This window comes from Melanerpes formicivorus, unplaced genomic scaffold (assembly GCF_026170545.1).
Source record: "Melanerpes formicivorus ecotype bairdi unplaced genomic scaffold, bMelFor1.0.p_v2 SCAF_1, whole genome shotgun sequence".
Taxonomy (NCBI): domain Eukaryota; kingdom Metazoa; phylum Chordata; class Aves; order Piciformes; family Picidae; genus Melanerpes; species Melanerpes formicivorus.
In genome coordinates this window covers 61,667,190-61,684,467 of record NW_027142353.1, presented here as the reverse complement: position 1 = coordinate 61,684,467, position 17,278 = coordinate 61,667,190, and the positions used below count along the sequence as shown (strand labels likewise).

The following is a 17,278-nucleotide window of genomic DNA, read 5'->3' as shown; positions in this document are numbered from 1 at the left end:
GGCATCCTGGCTTGTATCAGGAACAGTGTGGCCAGCAGGAGCAGGGAAGTCATTGTGCTTCTGTACTCAGCTTTGGTTAGGCCACACCTTGAGTCCTGTGTCCAGTTCTGGGCCCCTCAATTTAAGAAGGACATTGAGACACTTGAACATGTCCAGAGAAGGGCAACAAAGCTGGGGAGAGGCCTTGAGCACAAGCCCTACGAGGAGAGGCTGAGGGAGCTGGGATTGTTTAGCCTGGAGAAGAGGAGGCTCAGGGGAGACCTCATTGCTGTCTACAACTACCTGAAGGGAGGTTGTAGCCAGGAGGGGGTTGATCTCTTCTCCCAGACAACCAGCACCAGAACAAGAGGACACAGTCTCAAGCTGCACCAGGGGAGGTTTAGGCTTGAGGTGAGGAGAAAGTTCTTCACAGAAAAAGTTGTTCGCCATTGGAATGTGCTGCCCAGGGAGGTGGTGGAGTCACCATCCCTGGAGATGTTCAAGAGGGGATTGGATGTGGCACTTGGTGCCATGGTTTAGTAGTCATGAGGTGTTGGGTGATAGGTTGGACTTCATGATCTCTGAGGTATTTTCCAACCTTATTGATTGTATGATTAATACAGTTACATCTTTGACCTCCATGCAGGTGAAACGATCTTGCCTTTATTGCTACCATAGCTGATAATGACCCTGATTAGCAGTCTTAAGCCCTTTAGCCATCAGTTTATTTTAATCTTATATCATATGTGATATATCTATATTACACTTGCATGCTAAGAGTGGAGTTAGCCTGCCCAAGGGGAAACACTTATTTTGCCTTATGAATAACAAAAGAAATACTTGTGTTCTGTACCCTTTTGCATTCAGAAGATCTTGCTTTTTCCCCCCAGGTAGCTATTGCCTCTTCTTTTCCACCTGCTCTGTAGCATTACAGGAAGGAAAGGAGAAACCTCTGAACAAACTAGCTGAGCTTTAGATGGATCATACTGGATCTCTTTATACTGAACTGCACAGAGGCTCATTGAAGTTGTTTAGGTGGCAAAGAATAAACTGCCTGTATTGACAGCATAAAGACTGAAAGACACTTTCAGTGCTTCAGATATTAGTTTATGGAGGTGTGGCACAGTAACCTGATCTGGTTCAGCAGGTGGAACAGGAAGATTTGGGGTTTTCTTTTTGGTTTACTTCATTTGCACTGTGCAATTAAATGAAAACATTGTTTCAAGCACTTTAAAAGACTGTACTGTAAGGGCAACATTTAAGATGCAATGAGGAGAGAAAAAACACCCTCAGATTGCATTGCAAATACCTAAATCATTGCATTTACTTTTGATATACAAAAGGTCTGTGGCTTTGTTCCCAGTTCATGATCTCTAACATAAATTCAGAACTGTCATCACACACTGTCAGTCCACCAGATCTCCTAATTCTTTGTTTTGTTTTAAAACAAACTGGTTTTACCTGGTATTGCCTTGGAGGATTGTTTAAACTGTTTAAGTGGATTTCATCTGAGCTTCTTATACTTGATTGCTTCCTTTGACCAAGCTGAAATGGAAACATTATTTACAGTATAAAATAAATAGAAGAACAATATGGTTAAATTACCTTCTGTTTGTATCATGTGCCAGAATATTAACTGTTAAGCTCAGTTTGGGGAGCATTAAATTACTTTGGCAAAGTCCTTGTACCTGAGCAGAAGTTTGGTGATTTGAAACAAAGCCTTTCAGTCTGTGATGTAGGAAACAGAACTAGGAAGTTTCCTCCCTTTGTTTCTCATCTGCTCCTAACATGCCCAAGAGACTAGAGCAGGGCAGCCACCACTTTTTCTTGCTCCTTAGGTTCACAGAAGGGGAATCCACATTAGGAGGGAGCTAGCACTGATGCAGCACAGCTTTGTAGGCAATGGATGAAGGAGAGTCAGAGCAGCATGTGGGAGACATCAAGAAAGAACAAGAGGAGGCAGCAAGAACCCTTTACTTCCTTTCATAGCACTTGCCTGTAACTAATGTAGCCTCTGCTACCACAAAATACACAAGGAGTTTGCTTCTCTCACATTCACTCATGGATGAATGAAATTGGTTATGCAGCTTATGCCAGGGACCAAAGAATCATCAGTTGATATTTCTGAATCACAGTACATGACATACTACATGTGCTGAAAGGAAGGGCCATCACACCCCAGTGAAACACCATGGAGGCATTTGGCAAGCTTCATTACTGATTTACATTTTGAGAAGGTGTAGAGCATCATAAAATGGTGAACTGAGACTCAAGCTCAATGAGGATGCCCTGCAGTATTATAAGAAGGAAAGGAGAAGCCTCTGAACAAACTAGCTGAACTTTAGATGGATCATACTGGAGTAGGCTGAACATGAGCCAGCAATGTGCCCAGGTGGCCAAGAAGGCCAATGGCATTGTGGCCTGTATCAGGAACAGTGTGGCCAGCAGGAGCAGGGAGGTCATTGTGCCCCTGTACTCAGCACTGGTTAGGCCACACCTTGAGTCCTGTGTCCAGTTCTGGGCCCCTCAGTTTAGGAAGGATATTCATAGAATCATAGAGTCACATTCAAGGGTCTCAATGTCCTTCTTAAATTGAGGGACACAGAACTACACACAGTACTGAAGGTGTGGCCTATATGAAGACTCTTCAATATGTCCAGAGAAGGGCAACGAGACTGGTGAGAGGTTTGGAGTACAAGCCCTATGAGGAGAGGCTGAGGGAGCTGGGGTTGCTTAGTCTGGAGAAGAGGAGGCTCAGGGGAGACCTTATTGCTGTCTACAACTACCTGAAGGGAGGTTGTAGCCAGGTGGGGGATGGTCTCTTCTTCCAGGTAACCAGCACCAGAACAAGAGGACACAGTCCTCAAGCTGTGCCAGGGGAAGTTTAAGCTTGAGGTGAGGAGAAAGTTCTTCACAGAAAAAGTGATTGGCCATTGGAATGTGCTGCCCAGGGAGGTGGTGGAGTCACTGTCCCTGGAGGTGTTCAAAAGGGGACTGGATGTGGCACTTGGTGCCATGGTTTAGTTACTCATGAGGTGTTGGGTGATAGGTTGGACTTGATGATCTCTGAGGTCTTTTCCAACCTGACTGATTCTATGATTCTATGAAGTCAGCTTGGCCAAAGCTGCTCTAGGGTTTGAGCTTGGGCTTCAGCTGGTTTCCCAGCCCTTCTAGAGCTCTGACTTTTTCTGCAGCTGTGATATGATTCATGGTCCTGTTACTTACCAGCTTACATACAATCTACAAATACATTATTTATTTATTTTTAATGTATTCTTTATTTCAGCTATAATCTCTTATGCTGGTGTGGTGGTTTTAGGCTATGCCTTCAAAATTTAGTTACAGATCTTGAGCAGAAAAGTAGAAAAATACAAATAAATCACTCTTGGGTGTGAAAAGGAAAACAAAAGCGTATTCTAAACAAATTCATTGGGTAAATATCTAGAATAAGAGGAGCTGTACCATAACAATTCTGCCCTTTTCTCTTCTCTTCTGATCTCTGGCTGGTTTTGCTTCGCTCAGGAGAGACAATCTGCATGCTTTGGCTGGCCTTGGCTAAGTCTAACTCCTCTGCTCCTTTCTCTTGTCCCTTTTGTACAGGTGGGGGGGAGAACAGGAGGGAGAAGCTAGTAGTTTCCCCTGGTCCTTGGCCAGGGGGATCCTTGTGCTGTTTATTAGTTGTAAATATCTTTAAATATTTGTATTGGGTTGGCCTGAGCTGCAGTTAATTCTCATCGCAGCATCTTTCTAGTGCTGTGTTTTTTTGCAGCAGTAGTTGATAACACAGCAGTGTTTTGGCTACAGCTGAATCCAGTATCCTGGCTGTGTCCTTTCAACATTTCTCTGCCCCAAGAGTATATTGAGGGGTGGGCAAAATCTTGGGAGAGGACATGGCTGAGCCAGCTGACTCAGACTGGCCAAAGAGGTATTCCATACCATATGAGGTCAGCTCAGGTATAAGAATGAAGTGAAAGAATGAAGTGTGGGGATTCATCCATGGTGTCTATCCTCCCAGGTAACCACCACGCTTAGGGAGCCCTGCATCCTTAGACCAACCATCATCCTGCTGATGGGAAGTAGAGACTAACATCTCTCTCTCTGCTTTTTGCTTCTGTGTGGTCTATTGCTGTTTGCTTATTACTGTTATTAAAATTGCTCCTATCCTATTCCTGCCTTCTGTTATATTTTTTTTTCCCTTCTTCCCCTGTTCACTTAAGATGGGGAGTGATAGAGCAGCTTTGGTGGGCATCTGGCCTCCAGGCCAGGGCCAAACCACCACAATATTGTAAATCCTGTATATTTTGTACATATTCATGGCATTCCACCATAGACTATAGATTTTGCTTGTAAATACAGCTTCATTTGCTTCTAACTGAGTCTGTCTGGCAAAGTTAATGTTGGGGAGGGGAACTCCAGCCCACCACAGCTGGCCACCAGTTTTAAATTTGTGCTCAATTGGTTCACTTCAAAAGTTAGTCTAAAGCAAATACAACTTAATTTTTACTTGAACTAGCAAAATTGGAAGTATGTGGTGAAATGAGCTAGGTGGACACTGCAAACCAGACACTCTGTAACATTTTTATCTGACCTTTGACACGCTGCATTTTTGAACAGAATAATGTACTTTTAATTAGATGTAGAGCACCTTGCAAGTTGACAGGGAAATCAAAAGAACAAAGCATTATCTTACGTGCAGAAATCACAGGACAGAGCATCTGTTGCATGTTGCTGAATGACCACTTGGTGGCAGAGATTGCCAAGATTTCATTATCATCTAGGTTTTTTACACAAAACTTTTACATTCTCTCCTATGTTGTCTTTTTTTTCCCCTCCCCTGACAAAAGTTACTCCTGAATACAGCCTGTCACTAAGGGTAACAAAGCTGGGGAGGGGTTTGGAGCACAAGCCCTGTGAGGAGAGGCTGAGGGAGCTGGGGTTGCTTAGCCTGGAGAAGAGGAGGCTCAGGGCAGACCTGAGCCAGGTGGGGCTTAGTCTCTTCTCCCAGGCAACCAACACCAGAACAAGAGGACACAGTCTCAAGCTGTGCCAGGGGAAGTTCAGGCTGGATGTTAGGAGGAAATTCTTCACAGAAAGAGTGATTGCCCATTGGAATGTGCTGCCCAGGGAGGTGGTGGAGTCACCATCATTGGAGGTGTTCAGGAGGAGACTTGATGGGGTGCTTGGTGCCATGGTTTAGTTGATTAGATAGTGTTGGATGATAGGTTGGACTCGATGATCTTGAAGGCCTCTTCCAACCTGGTCTGGTCTATTCTATTCTATTCTATTCTATTCTATTCTATTCTATTCTATTCTACTCTACTCATGACTGAACTAGCATACCAGATTTCATATATTTTTTGATTAATATCTATTGACAATATGCACACCATTAGCTGGAGTGTGGGGGAAAAAGAGTAATTTAAATATAACAATAATATAAACCAGAGCAAAAGGAGTGTTGTGAGAGAGAAGAAACACAGCACACACAGATCATTGCTCTTAGAAAACACCTCTCTTGAATTTGCTTCTCATTTCATCATTCTCTAGTTTTACTTAAAATTCAAAGCAGTCAGAATAGTAATATAATGACTGTAGCTGTTTTGGGTAGCTCTTTAGTAGCATCTTAAATCAGGTTTCAGTGGCAGCTGATGGTTTGGAACACCAGTAAACTGCATGGACTTGTGTGGGAAGAGGTTGTTTTCAGATTGCTTTGGAAGGCTATAGGGAAGATTTTCTCCCAGTAATAGAACAAGTACAGAACCAGCAACAGAACAAGAGGACACAGTCTCAAGCTGTACCAGGGGAGGTTTAAGCTGGATGTTGGGAAGAAATTCTTCCCAGAAAGAGTGATTTGCATTGGAATGAGCTGCCCAGGGAGATGGTGGAGTCACCATCACTGGAAGTTCTTAAGAAGAGACTGGATGGGGCACTTAGTGCCATGGTTTAGTTGATTAGACGGTGTTGGTGATAGGTTGGACTCAATGATCTCAAAGGTCTTTTCCAACCTGGTTAATTCTGTATTCTGAGGTAAAATTAGGGGAGAGCTGATGATGTCATCTACCTTGGCTTTAGCAAGGGTTTTGTATTTGTGTCCTAAAATATTCTTATATTAATATTAAGATGCTACTGTCTGGATGGTTGGACAATTAGATGGATAAAATCATGACTGGATTGTTTTGTTTATAAGGTAGTACTGGGGTCTTGTCCTGGAGCTTGCCCTTTTAAACATCTTTATCAAAGACTAGACGTCAGAGTCTTGTCAAACTTGACCCCTGTCAAGTTTGCAGGGAAAACCAAATTTGAGGGGGGACAGTTGATACATGTGAGGGCAGGGATGCCATCCAGGGGGACAGAGCTGACAGGAACCCTATGAATTTCACTAAGGACAAATGGGAAGGAATAACTCAACAACACAGACTGGAGACTGACTGGCTGAGGAGCAGCTCTGAAGAAAAGGGCCTGGGGCACTGGGATAACAGTGAGGGAGATGTTAAAAACCTGCAGCAAACTTTGTTGAAGATCACCAAGATGTCTAGGGCTGGAGGACCTGCCCTGTGAAGAGACACTAGGGTAATATAGCCTTGTTCAGGCTGAAGCAGAGATGGCATCAGGCATACCTAACAGCAGCCTCCACCACATGCCAGAAGGCCATTGAAGAAGTGGAGTTGGGCTCTTTACAGCACTGCAGGGCAGGAGGATTAGAGGAAATACTCAAATTCAAACAAGATGTAGAAGTGACATTTTTTGCCCCCAGAATCACAGTCAGGTGGTGTCACATGCTGCCCAGAGAGGTTGTGAAGTCTCCATCCTTTGAGGTTTTAAAGATTTGACTGGATGAAGCCCTAAGCAATCTGGCCTGACCTCAGAGTTGACCCTATTGTGAGCAGGATGTTGGACCACAGACCTCCTGAAGTCCCTTCTGGCTTGAATTCTGTGACAAGAAATAGTAAGAAATGTAAATTTACAATGGTGTTTTTTTTACTTAACTGGTTTCAGATGTAGACAAACGTTTGCATTACAAAACCAAAGAGTTTCAGCCTGTACATAGTGACCACCTTCAGTACTGACTATGTTGGGAGCTCATGAGAAAAACAGGTCAGCAACAAAAATAAAGTGAAAATTGGTCTTATCTTTAAAATTAGTAGTCAGTATGCACGTAAAATTACCTTGTTCATCTCTGCATCTTCCTGAAAGCTTTTCTTTTGGCACAGAAATGGTTTAAAAATACATCTTTTGATTTTGAGTAGGAGATACAGCAAAGACTTTGGGCTTGGCACTAAGTTGAAGGGTACTGGGAGGGTTCTTCCTTCTTCAAAGTAAGAAAACCAAAGTTTAGCCCTTGCAAATTTCCATTCAACATCAGCATCATCCTGCAAAACAGAAATATGGTTGTTAATACACTGTTAATGCCACCATGAATACTGAAGCTGCTCTAGCTAAACTTTTTGTGTGCTGTGAATGTAGTTGGCTGAAGATAGAGTAGAGTAGAGTAGAGTAGAGTAGAGTAGAGTAGAGTAGAGTAGAGTAGAGTAGAGTAGAGTAGAGTAGAATAGAATAGACCAGACCAGGTTGGAAGAGACCTTCAAGATCATCATGTCCAACCCATCAACCAATCCAACCCACCTAATCAACTAAACCATGGCACCAAGCACCCCATCAAGTCTCCTCCTGAATATCTCCAATGATGGTGACTCCACCACCTCCCCAGGCAGCCCATTCCAATGGGCAATCACTCTCTCTGTATAGAACTTCTTCCTAACATCCAGCCTAAACCTCCCCTGGTGCAGCCTGAGACTGTGTCCTCTTGTTCTGGTACTGGCTGCTTGGGAGAAGAGACCAAGTTAATCCCAAACACAACTTGCTTATAATCTCTGAGACCCATATTTCAGTGAATGGAACTCTTCTTGTTAATCCATTTAACATCATGCCATTACAGAAGAAAAAAAGTGGATTTGATTTAAACATGGTTAGTCCACAGTGAGTGCTAGTAGTCTGCAATACAGGATCACAAAACCAGACCTCCTTGTAAATACATTGATAAGAATAAAAGCTCTAACTGAAAAGCACAGAATACCATGCCCAAGTTAAAGTTTCATAGCAACACTCAAATTCATCCATTAGGGCTTGATCAAGTGGCCACTTGCTTGGAACACTGTCATGCTCAGTAAATAAAAAGGAAAACTCCTGTGTTAATGCAGTAAATACGTACAACTCTCCATGAAATTATGAGTTGTGATTTCTTATTAGATTCTTCTGTAGCAATTACTCTATTTTAGCTATTTTATTTTATTTTTGTGAAGAAGACATAGTATCAGAATCTTAAATCAACATTTTTTTCTCTTAATTGAAACATGACGTTACGTAAGATTAGGCAACCTAAATCCTTCCACTTGCTGGAATATACAATCAGGCATGCTGTCTGTCATCACCATGGTTTGTGCTGTTTGTGGTTTGTGCTTTTCCTGGCCTGCATCAGGAACAGTGAGGCCAGCAGGAGCAGGGAGGTCATTCTGCCCCTGTACACTGCACTGGTTAGGCCACACCTAACCATTGGCCTTCTTGGCCACATGGGCACACTGCTGGCTCGTGTTCAGCCAGCTGTCAATCAGAACTCCCACATGCCTTTCTGATTGGCAGCTCTCCAGCCACTCCAACCCCAGCCAGTAGCACTGCATGGGGTTGTTGTGGCCAAAGTGCAGCACCCGGCACTTGGACTTGTTGAATGCCATCATGTTGGACTCTGCCCATCTCTCCAGCCTGTCAAGGTCCCTCATGCAGCTGGGTAATTTCCAGGTATTTTATAATGAAACTGTACAGCAGAATTAATAGTTTCTCCTAATATATTCCAAAAGCCTATGCAGGATTTTTTTCTTAAGTAGGATGTCAACAAGAACATTTTCCAGGAGATTAAACAATTAGCTCTAACAGTAAATGCAGTGATATTTCATAAGAAACGGAGATTTTACCTCGATTTCCTGGAATGAACTGTTGATCATTGCAATGAGCATGTTCAGTAAGACAATGACCATGGTAACATTATAGACTCCATAAAGGACATAACCAATATTTTCAATAAATTTGTGTTTATAATTGATGACAACAGATTTAACTTCTGACAGTCCAAAGATAGCCCAGAACAGTGTCTTGAAACTTTCTTCAACACTAAAAGGAGAAATTGAACATATACATGTGTTACTGGGAAGCTGTATATCCTTACTGCATACATTGCCAGTTAACATTTTTATCCAATGTACAGACTTTGCCATTATCATAATGTAGACCTGTACCACAGTGATATTAATAATAATAGAATAGAATAATAATAGAATAAACCAGGTTGGAAGAGACCTTCAAGATCATCATGTCCAACCCATCAACCAATCCAACCCACCTAAACAACTAAACCATGGCACCAAGCACCCCATCAAGGCTCCTCCTGAACACCTCCAATGATGGTGACTCCACCACCTCCCCGGGCAGCCCATTCCAATGGGCAATCACTCTCTCTGTATAGAACTTCTTCCTGACATCCAGCCTAACATCCCCTGGTGCAGCCTGAGACTGTGTCCTCTTGTTCTGGTACTGGCTGCCTGGGAGAAGAGACCAACCTCTGCCTGTCTACAACCTCCCTTAAGGTAGTTGTAGAGAGCAATAAGGTCACCCCTGAGTCTCCTCTACATTATTTAATGTCATAGGTTCAAGATGTTTCATAATAGGATTCCTAATATTTAAGACTGACAACAGAACAATCTGACTCAGCCTAGGAATTGTAGATACATCCTCAAAAGAAATGATTCATGATTCACTTATTAACTACTTTATTCTACATGCAACAAGCTTGCTAGTATTCTGAATAAATAATCAAAAATCAATTAACCTGCAAATACTTTATTATAATTGCACCATTAGTTCACTTAATATTATTTCACTTGACCATTAATATGACCAACATTCTGAGCCTGTGAAGAAGACAGAACACCTGACTGCAAAGCAGCATTTTTAGAATAGAATAGAATAGAATAGAGTAGAATAGAATAGAATAGAATAGAATAGAATAGACCAGGTTGGAAGAGACCTTCAAGATCATCGTGTCCAACCTATCACCCAACACCACCTAATCAACTAACCCATGTAACCAAGCACCCTGTCAAGTCTCCTCCTGAACACCTCCAGTGACGGCGACTCCACCACCTCCCTGGGCAGTCCATTCCAATGGGCAATCACTCTCTCTGTGTAAAACTTCCTCCTGACCTCCAGCCTGAACTTCCCCTGGTGCAGCCTGAGACTGTGTCCTCTTGTTCTGGTGCTGGCTGCCTGGGAGAAGAGACCAACCTCTGCCTATTTACAACCCCCCTTCAGGTAGTTGTAGAGAGTAATGAGGTCACCCCTGAGTCTCCTCCTCTCCAGGCTAAGCAGCCCCAGCTCCCTCAGCCTCTCCTCATAGGGCTTGTGTTCCAAGCCCCTCACTAACTTCGTTGCCCTTCTCTGGACTCGTTCCAGCAAGTCAACATCCTTCCTAAACTGAGGGGCCCAGAACTGGACACAGGACTCGAGGTGTGGCCTAACCAGTGCAGTGTACAGGGGCAGAATGACCTCCCTGCTCCTGCTGGCCACACTGTTCTTAATGCAGGCCAGGATGCCATTGGCCCTCCTGGCCACCTGGGAACACTGCAGGCTCATGTTCATCTTACCATCAACCAACACCCCCAGGTCCCTCTCTGCCTGGCTGCTCTCCAGCCACTCTGACCCCAGCCTGTAGCACTGCATGGGGTTGTTGTGGCCAATGTGCAGAACTTGGATGTGTTCAATCTCATGCCGTTGGACTCTGCCCATCTGTCTTCAGCTGAATGAGTTTCACAGACCATAACTCTCCAGCTGAGTTTGCACTATTCCACAAATTCAGGGTAAAGGTAATAAACCATGATCATAGAATCATAAAATCATAGAACATTAGAGGTTGCAAGTGACCTCCAGAGATCATCAAGCCCAACCCCCCTGCCAAAGCAGGATCACCTAGGGCAGGCCACACAGGAATGCATCCAGACAGGTTTTGAACGTCTCCAGAGAAGGAGACTCCACAACCTTCCTGGGCAGCCTGCTTCAGGGCTCCATCACCCTCACTGCAAAGCAGTGTCTCCTTCTGATGAGGTGAAACCTTCTATGTTCAAGTTTGTATGCATTGTTCCTTGCCTTAGTATTGTCAGTCTTCTCAAGACTAAACAGCCCCAGGTTTCTCAGTCTCTATTCACAGGGGAGATGCTGAAGTCCCCTAATCATCCTCATGGCTCTTGAACTAGGAAGTTCTAGTCTGGAACTAGGAAGAACTAGTCTTGAACTAGGAAGCCCAAAACTGGACACACTCTTACAGGTGTGGTCTGCAGTAGAGCAAAGTAAACTGCACACTCATCTTTCTTATATGTGTCTTATACATAATCTGGTAGAGAAAATAAAAGAAAAAAAAAAAAAGAAAAAGAACAAACCCACCACCACACCTTCCCAAGACAGGCTCGCTGCAACTACCTGAAGGGATGTGGATGATGTGGAGACACCATTTTTTCCCCCTAGATGAGTTCATTTAAATCACAGTAACACAGTATAACTAAGGTTGGAAGAGACCTCGAGGATCATTGAGTCCAACCTGTCAACACAGACCTTATGACTAGACCATGGCACCAAGTGCCACATCCAATCCCCTGTTGAACTCCTCCAGGGATGGTGACTCCACCACCTCCCCGGGCAGCACATTCCAATGACGAACAACTCGCTTGGTGAAGAACTTTCGCCTCACCTCCAGCCTAAACCTCCCATGGCACAACTTGAGACTGTGTCCTCTTGTTCTGGTGCCGGTTGCCTGGGAGAAGAGGCCAACCCCTTCCTGGCTACAACCACCTTTCAGGTAGTTGTAGAGGGCAATGAGGTCACCCCTCAGCCTCCTCTTCTCCAGGCTAAACAACCCCAGCTCCCTCAGCCTCTCCTCATAGAGCTTGTGTTCAAGGCCTCTCCCCAGCCTTGTTGCCCTTCTCTGGACACGTTCAAGTGTCTCGATCTCCTTCTTAAACTGAGGGGCCCGGAACTGGACACAGTACTCAAAGTGTGGCCTAACCAATGCAGAGTACAGGGGCACTATGACTTCCCTGCTCCTGCTGGCCACACTATTCCTAATGCAGGCCAGGATGCCATTGGCCCTCTTGGCCACCTGGGCACACTGCTGGCTCATGTTCAGCCAGCTGTCGATCAGTACCCCCCGGTCCCTCTCTGTTTGGGAGCTCTCCAGCCACTCTGACCCCAGCCTGTAGCTCTGCATGGGATTGCCGTGGCCAAAGTGCAGCACTCGGCACTTGGACTTGTTAAATGCCATCCCATTGGACTCTGCCCATCTGTCCAGTCAGTCGAGGGCCCTCTGCAGAGCCTTTCTACCCTCTAACTGACCAACATCTGCTCCTAACCAGCAAACATATGAAGATATATATACACACACACACACACAGAGAAGTCCAAACTAGTCTATCTCCACCTTTTTGAAGACACATTTTCCCTGGCTTTGGTGAAGGGGTCTCAGCTCCCCATATCCAAAAATGCAGTAGTATTGCAAAACACATTTTGGGTTTCAGTGTGTTGTTGAGGGGAAAAAAAAGTTAAAAGAAATTTGTGATTTTTTAGTTGTGATTTTACTTCTCTGTTCATAATACTTCATCAGTGTTCCCTCTTTGAATTGTAGGTTTGTGCACTTTATTGTGTGAATGAATAATACTAAAAAACTAGTAAGACATTTTTCCCTCTTGGCCAACTTTGCTTTCTGGCTGAGTATACTTCATAACAATTATAGCCTGAATATCATGACAGCCAGAAATTAAGTGGCAAGGGTTGCAGAGCATGGAAAGGAACAAGTCTCCACTCAAGAGAGAATCTTAAAATCACAGGTAGAAATGAGAGGCATGACAAATATACACTAAATAACTCCTGACAGAGCAAATTCAGTACTTCTGTTCTTATGGTGGGAGAAGGAAAAAGGAACAGCTAAGGAAACAGAGTTTAAAGAATAAAAATGAAATAATAAAAACCAGGAAATATATTTCCTTCTCTCAAGGTGGAACAGCTTATTGCCATTGGATACTACAGAGAGACAGAGCTTAAAAGAGGGATTAGTTTGTCTGGGTGTTCTTTGACTAGTAAGAATACAGAGAATTGTTAGAATGAAATTACAGATGTTTTATAATGCATATCACACTGTAGTGACTAGCCTGTTTCAATTACAGATGGCAGTGGCACTTGATGGAACTAGCCTTGCACCCATGTGCTGCAGGGGGCCACTACACTGCACTCCGAAGCACCAGTGCCAACCACCCTCACAGGCAGCATGGTGTGATTATGTCATGGAGGCCTGAGCTCTGACACACACTGTGTCCTGAAATCCCCAAACCACCCCAAGTGGTCTGTTCTCCTGAAGTCTGAAGCTGTGGTCTGGCTATTTGCCTGTTCTCTCTTCCCAGGAAATGGGAAGCCAAGGCTGCTCCTAACCTTCACACACCCAACCAGCTCTTCCTTGTTCATAAAAGTTAGGTTTCACAATGCTCATCTCCTATCAGCTTCATAATCACCTGTGTCAAGAAGTTATTGTTAATGTCTTCCAGAAACCTCCTGGATTACTTGTGCTCTGCTGTATTGTCCCTCCAGCAGATACCGAGTTGGTTAAAAATCCTCATGAGGACCAGGGCATGCAAGTGTTGAGTTTTCTGCAGTTGTCTGGAAAAGGCCTTATCTACTTTGTCTTCCTGATGAGGCATTCTAAAGTGGACATCCACTGCAACATGATCTTGAAGGTCTCTTCCAACCTGGTTGTTGTTGTTGGTTATTATTATTATTATTATTACTATTATTATTATTATTATTATTATTATTATCATCATCATCATCATCATCATCATCATCATCATCATCATCCATGATGGTATGCCCTCTAATCATGACTTGTAAACTCTTTCTGGCCCTTCTTCTCTCCCTAGGAAGGGGTACAGATATTCCTGTTGCTCTCTCATGTAAAGGACAACTACATCTCACCTTTCCAGCATTGCTGGCATCAAGAGCTTATCTTTTGATATATCCTTTAAGCACCAGAGAAAGACCTAAAATTACTACTTAATCTAAACCAAAGAAATTCTTATGAGATGCAAACCTTATAAAACAAAGTAGTTAACAATACACACACAGTGTAAGCAATCCATACAAGTAGCCTCAGTTGTTGAAGTTTAATTAGCGGTACTTACGTTGTGAATGCTTCGTTTTGTTTTGCACCCAGATAGTAGGAATAGAGGTTAAACATGCCTATCATGAAAGCCACAAACACCATGATAAATATCACCATGAACTTGAAGATGTCTTTCACAGTCCTGCCAAGTGATATCTGAAGTGGTCCAAAGCTTTCGTTAGCTGGTAGGATGTAAGCTATTCTGGAGAAGCTTAGTACTACTGCGATTGCATACAGGCCTTCAGATATAATCTGAGGATCAGATGGATCCCAGTTTATTCGGGCTAGAAACAAAAGATGAGAATTTCTGTCAGTATTTTGAGATATCTGTACAGGTCAATGAGATGTCTTCCTGAAACAGCAGCTGGAGGTGAGGGAAGAAACGCAAGGCAACTCAAACAGCTTTAGTCACACGCTTAACCAGTTGAATTGAGACACGCAGTGTTAAGACTGTTTCACAGCTTCATTGACTGTGCTGATCAGATCTCCATTGATTATAAAGGTGAAGTGTAAGATCATGGAAGTAACTGTTTAGAAGCTGAATCCCAGCCTCTTAGAGAATGTAAGTAAAATTCAGATTGCAGTGTCAGGTGATGACAATTGAATATATTCAATTAGAAATGCGATTTGTTTGAGCTACACAAAGTTAACTGTTTTGATGTGGGGATCTGGAACCATTAAATGCCATCCCCAACTCCAAAAGCCTGTGAACAATGACATGTCTCTGCTTTTTTCTTAATTACTCCACCTTTTTCTTCATAGTGAAATGATAGTGGGTTTTTTCCTGGCACACACCAAATATCCATTTCCATCTCCTTTTCTTTCATAATACTTATCAACCCCTTCTGTTGAAGCCAAACCACATGCGTGAATTATTTGAACATCCTTTTGATTAATGAGTGAATATAACACTGGTGTTTGACAGGGGACATATTCAGCTGCAGAGGAGGATATTCAGGTTCAAAAACTGTACTTAAAGAAGTATTTACAGAAAAGCATCAGAAGAAGAACCCCAAAGCTGTATCCTTCAGAAAACTTCTTTGATGAAGATTAAGACATTCTCTGGTGGTGTGGGAAGCTTAAATTCAGCTGACTATTGTGCTTCAGGTAAAGAGAAGAGGTTAACCTGGAATGGGTTACCTACAACCCAGGAGAATGCTGTCTGTGTTTACTGTGCTGTAAAGGCAGAAAATGGGAGTGCTGGTAGACGAGTTCACCGTGAGCCAGCAATGTGCCCTCATGGCCTGTGTTCAACCTGGTGCCCATCAAGTTGCATTTGCTAGCCTACGATAAAACCTGTGTCATTAAATATCCACTATTAATGTTTCTCCATGTTAGCACTATCATAGTTTCATAGTTTCATAGTTTCATTCAGGGTTGGAAGGGACCACAAGGATCATCTAGTTCCAACCCCCCTGCCATGGGCAGGGACACCCCACACTAGATCAGGCTGGACAGAGGCCTCATCCAGCATAGATGCTATCCAAGCAGAGTTCAGTGTACATGCACACATTAAAAAAAATCACTCAACTCTGCTTAACTGCATAACAAAAATCTCAGCTGATGACTGATGTCAACAGAAACTGCCTTGCTAGATGATAAGGTATGATACGGAATAAATGAGTTATGAGACTTGTGCTTGTTATACCCAGAAACTATGAACATAAACAGCCCCTGTTTGTAATTTCTGCAAGAGGATGTTATTGAAAATTGAATTAATATTTAGCTAGCTGCTTTTACACTTAGAAGAAATTTGTCACTTTTCAGTAGAATTTGTAAGGCTACAATATCATAGATTTTAGAATGCGTGTACTTCTTGCTCTGCTTTTTCTACAATGAAGAAAATGCAGCCTTATCAGAAACAGTATTTGAGGAATGGAAGAGAGGTAGAAACTGATGTAACTCAGTATCTTAGAGAAAAATATGTAATAAAGGGAAGAGAGATGAGGCGGTGTTGTGAGCGGACAAATAAACAGAGCCTAACTTTCTCCTCATTTGTTTAAAATAGCTTTTAGTTGCTTCTCATACATGACAAGCAAGTTGAACATTTTTATCTCATATTGGTAGAGAGGGTGGATTAAGATATATTAAAATAACATAATAGAGCCTCTGAGCAAATATGTTTAAGATACACTGGTCATGTTGTTAAAGCAACAAGCGTTTGCAGAATATCTTTGTGCAATTGAAGAGATACAATGACTTGGATTAAAATAATCTTGAAAAGGGGTGGGGTGACAGTGGGGTTATTTTGTTCTTAGATCACTTCAGTACTTGGCATCTAAAACAGTCCCCAAAGAGATGTATGAGCACAGCCAAATGAACTGTGATCTAACAGTAGGGTTGAGAAAGTGAAAGAAGGGATGCATATTCTTGATCAGTACCTTGTGGAACTAAAGTGTTGGGTACTTATTAACAGAAAATGAAGTTACCTTGGCCTAAGAAATAGATCATAACCCTATGCAATCAACTCACCCAAGGTGTAGTATTTTATGTTGGGTTCCAGTGTTGGACTTGTCAGATCTTTCATATTTGCATCAACGAAGTTCTGGGCTCTTGATGCATGCCAAAACGCCATAAACCTTGCTATGAATGAGGCTGCAAAAATTGCTAACATACCAAAATCAAGCATATTCCATAACTCAAAAAGGTATTCCTTTGGACCTTGAGACCAGATTTCTTTACATTCAGACCATATCATACCTGTAAAAGTCAGAACAGAGAAAGCAGTGTTCTTTTACCTTCATGTTTGCCTTATTTGACATTTTATTTTGTATAGGATAGGCTTTTGGTTGCAATTAAACTCAAACAATTTTAGACCATGAGAGTTCAAACAAAACCTAAATCCCTTGGACCTGCCAATTCATATGCATTCCAGTACTTTTTTTCCTCATGTGAATTAATAATACCTATCTTTCAAGCTGCTTATTCCTGTGCAACTAGAGAAGCTTTCAAAGAGAAGAATAGGATATGAGTATCACCATCTGTTACAGACACACGATCTGGCATGATCATTTAGCAGTGGTAGAACTAATAGCAGAACTCACCCTGGGTACA

At 42.8% G+C, this 17,278-nt stretch overlaps 1 protein-coding gene across 2 annotated transcripts in view; it reads right to left on the bottom strand.

Moving 5' to 3' along the window:
- TRPC6 (transient receptor potential cation channel subfamily C member 6) overlaps nucleotides 1–17,278 on the bottom strand; it is a 103,223-nt gene that overhangs the window by 5,576 nt on the left and 80,369 nt on the right. For both annotated transcript variants that reach the window (XM_068145204.1, XM_068145212.1), the window contains 5 exons: nucleotides 16,697–16,924; nucleotides 14,244–14,508; nucleotides 8,946–9,141; nucleotides 7,146–7,349; nucleotides 1,441–1,524 (listed from right to left, as the gene is read on the bottom strand). In XM_068145204.1, coding sequence (XP_068001305.1) covers nucleotides 1,441–1,524; nucleotides 7,146–7,349; nucleotides 8,946–9,141; nucleotides 14,244–14,508; nucleotides 16,697–16,924 — 977 coding nt within the window. The remainder of the gene's footprint in view (nucleotides 1–1,440; nucleotides 1,525–7,145; nucleotides 7,350–8,945; nucleotides 9,142–14,243; nucleotides 14,509–16,696; nucleotides 16,925–17,278) is intronic.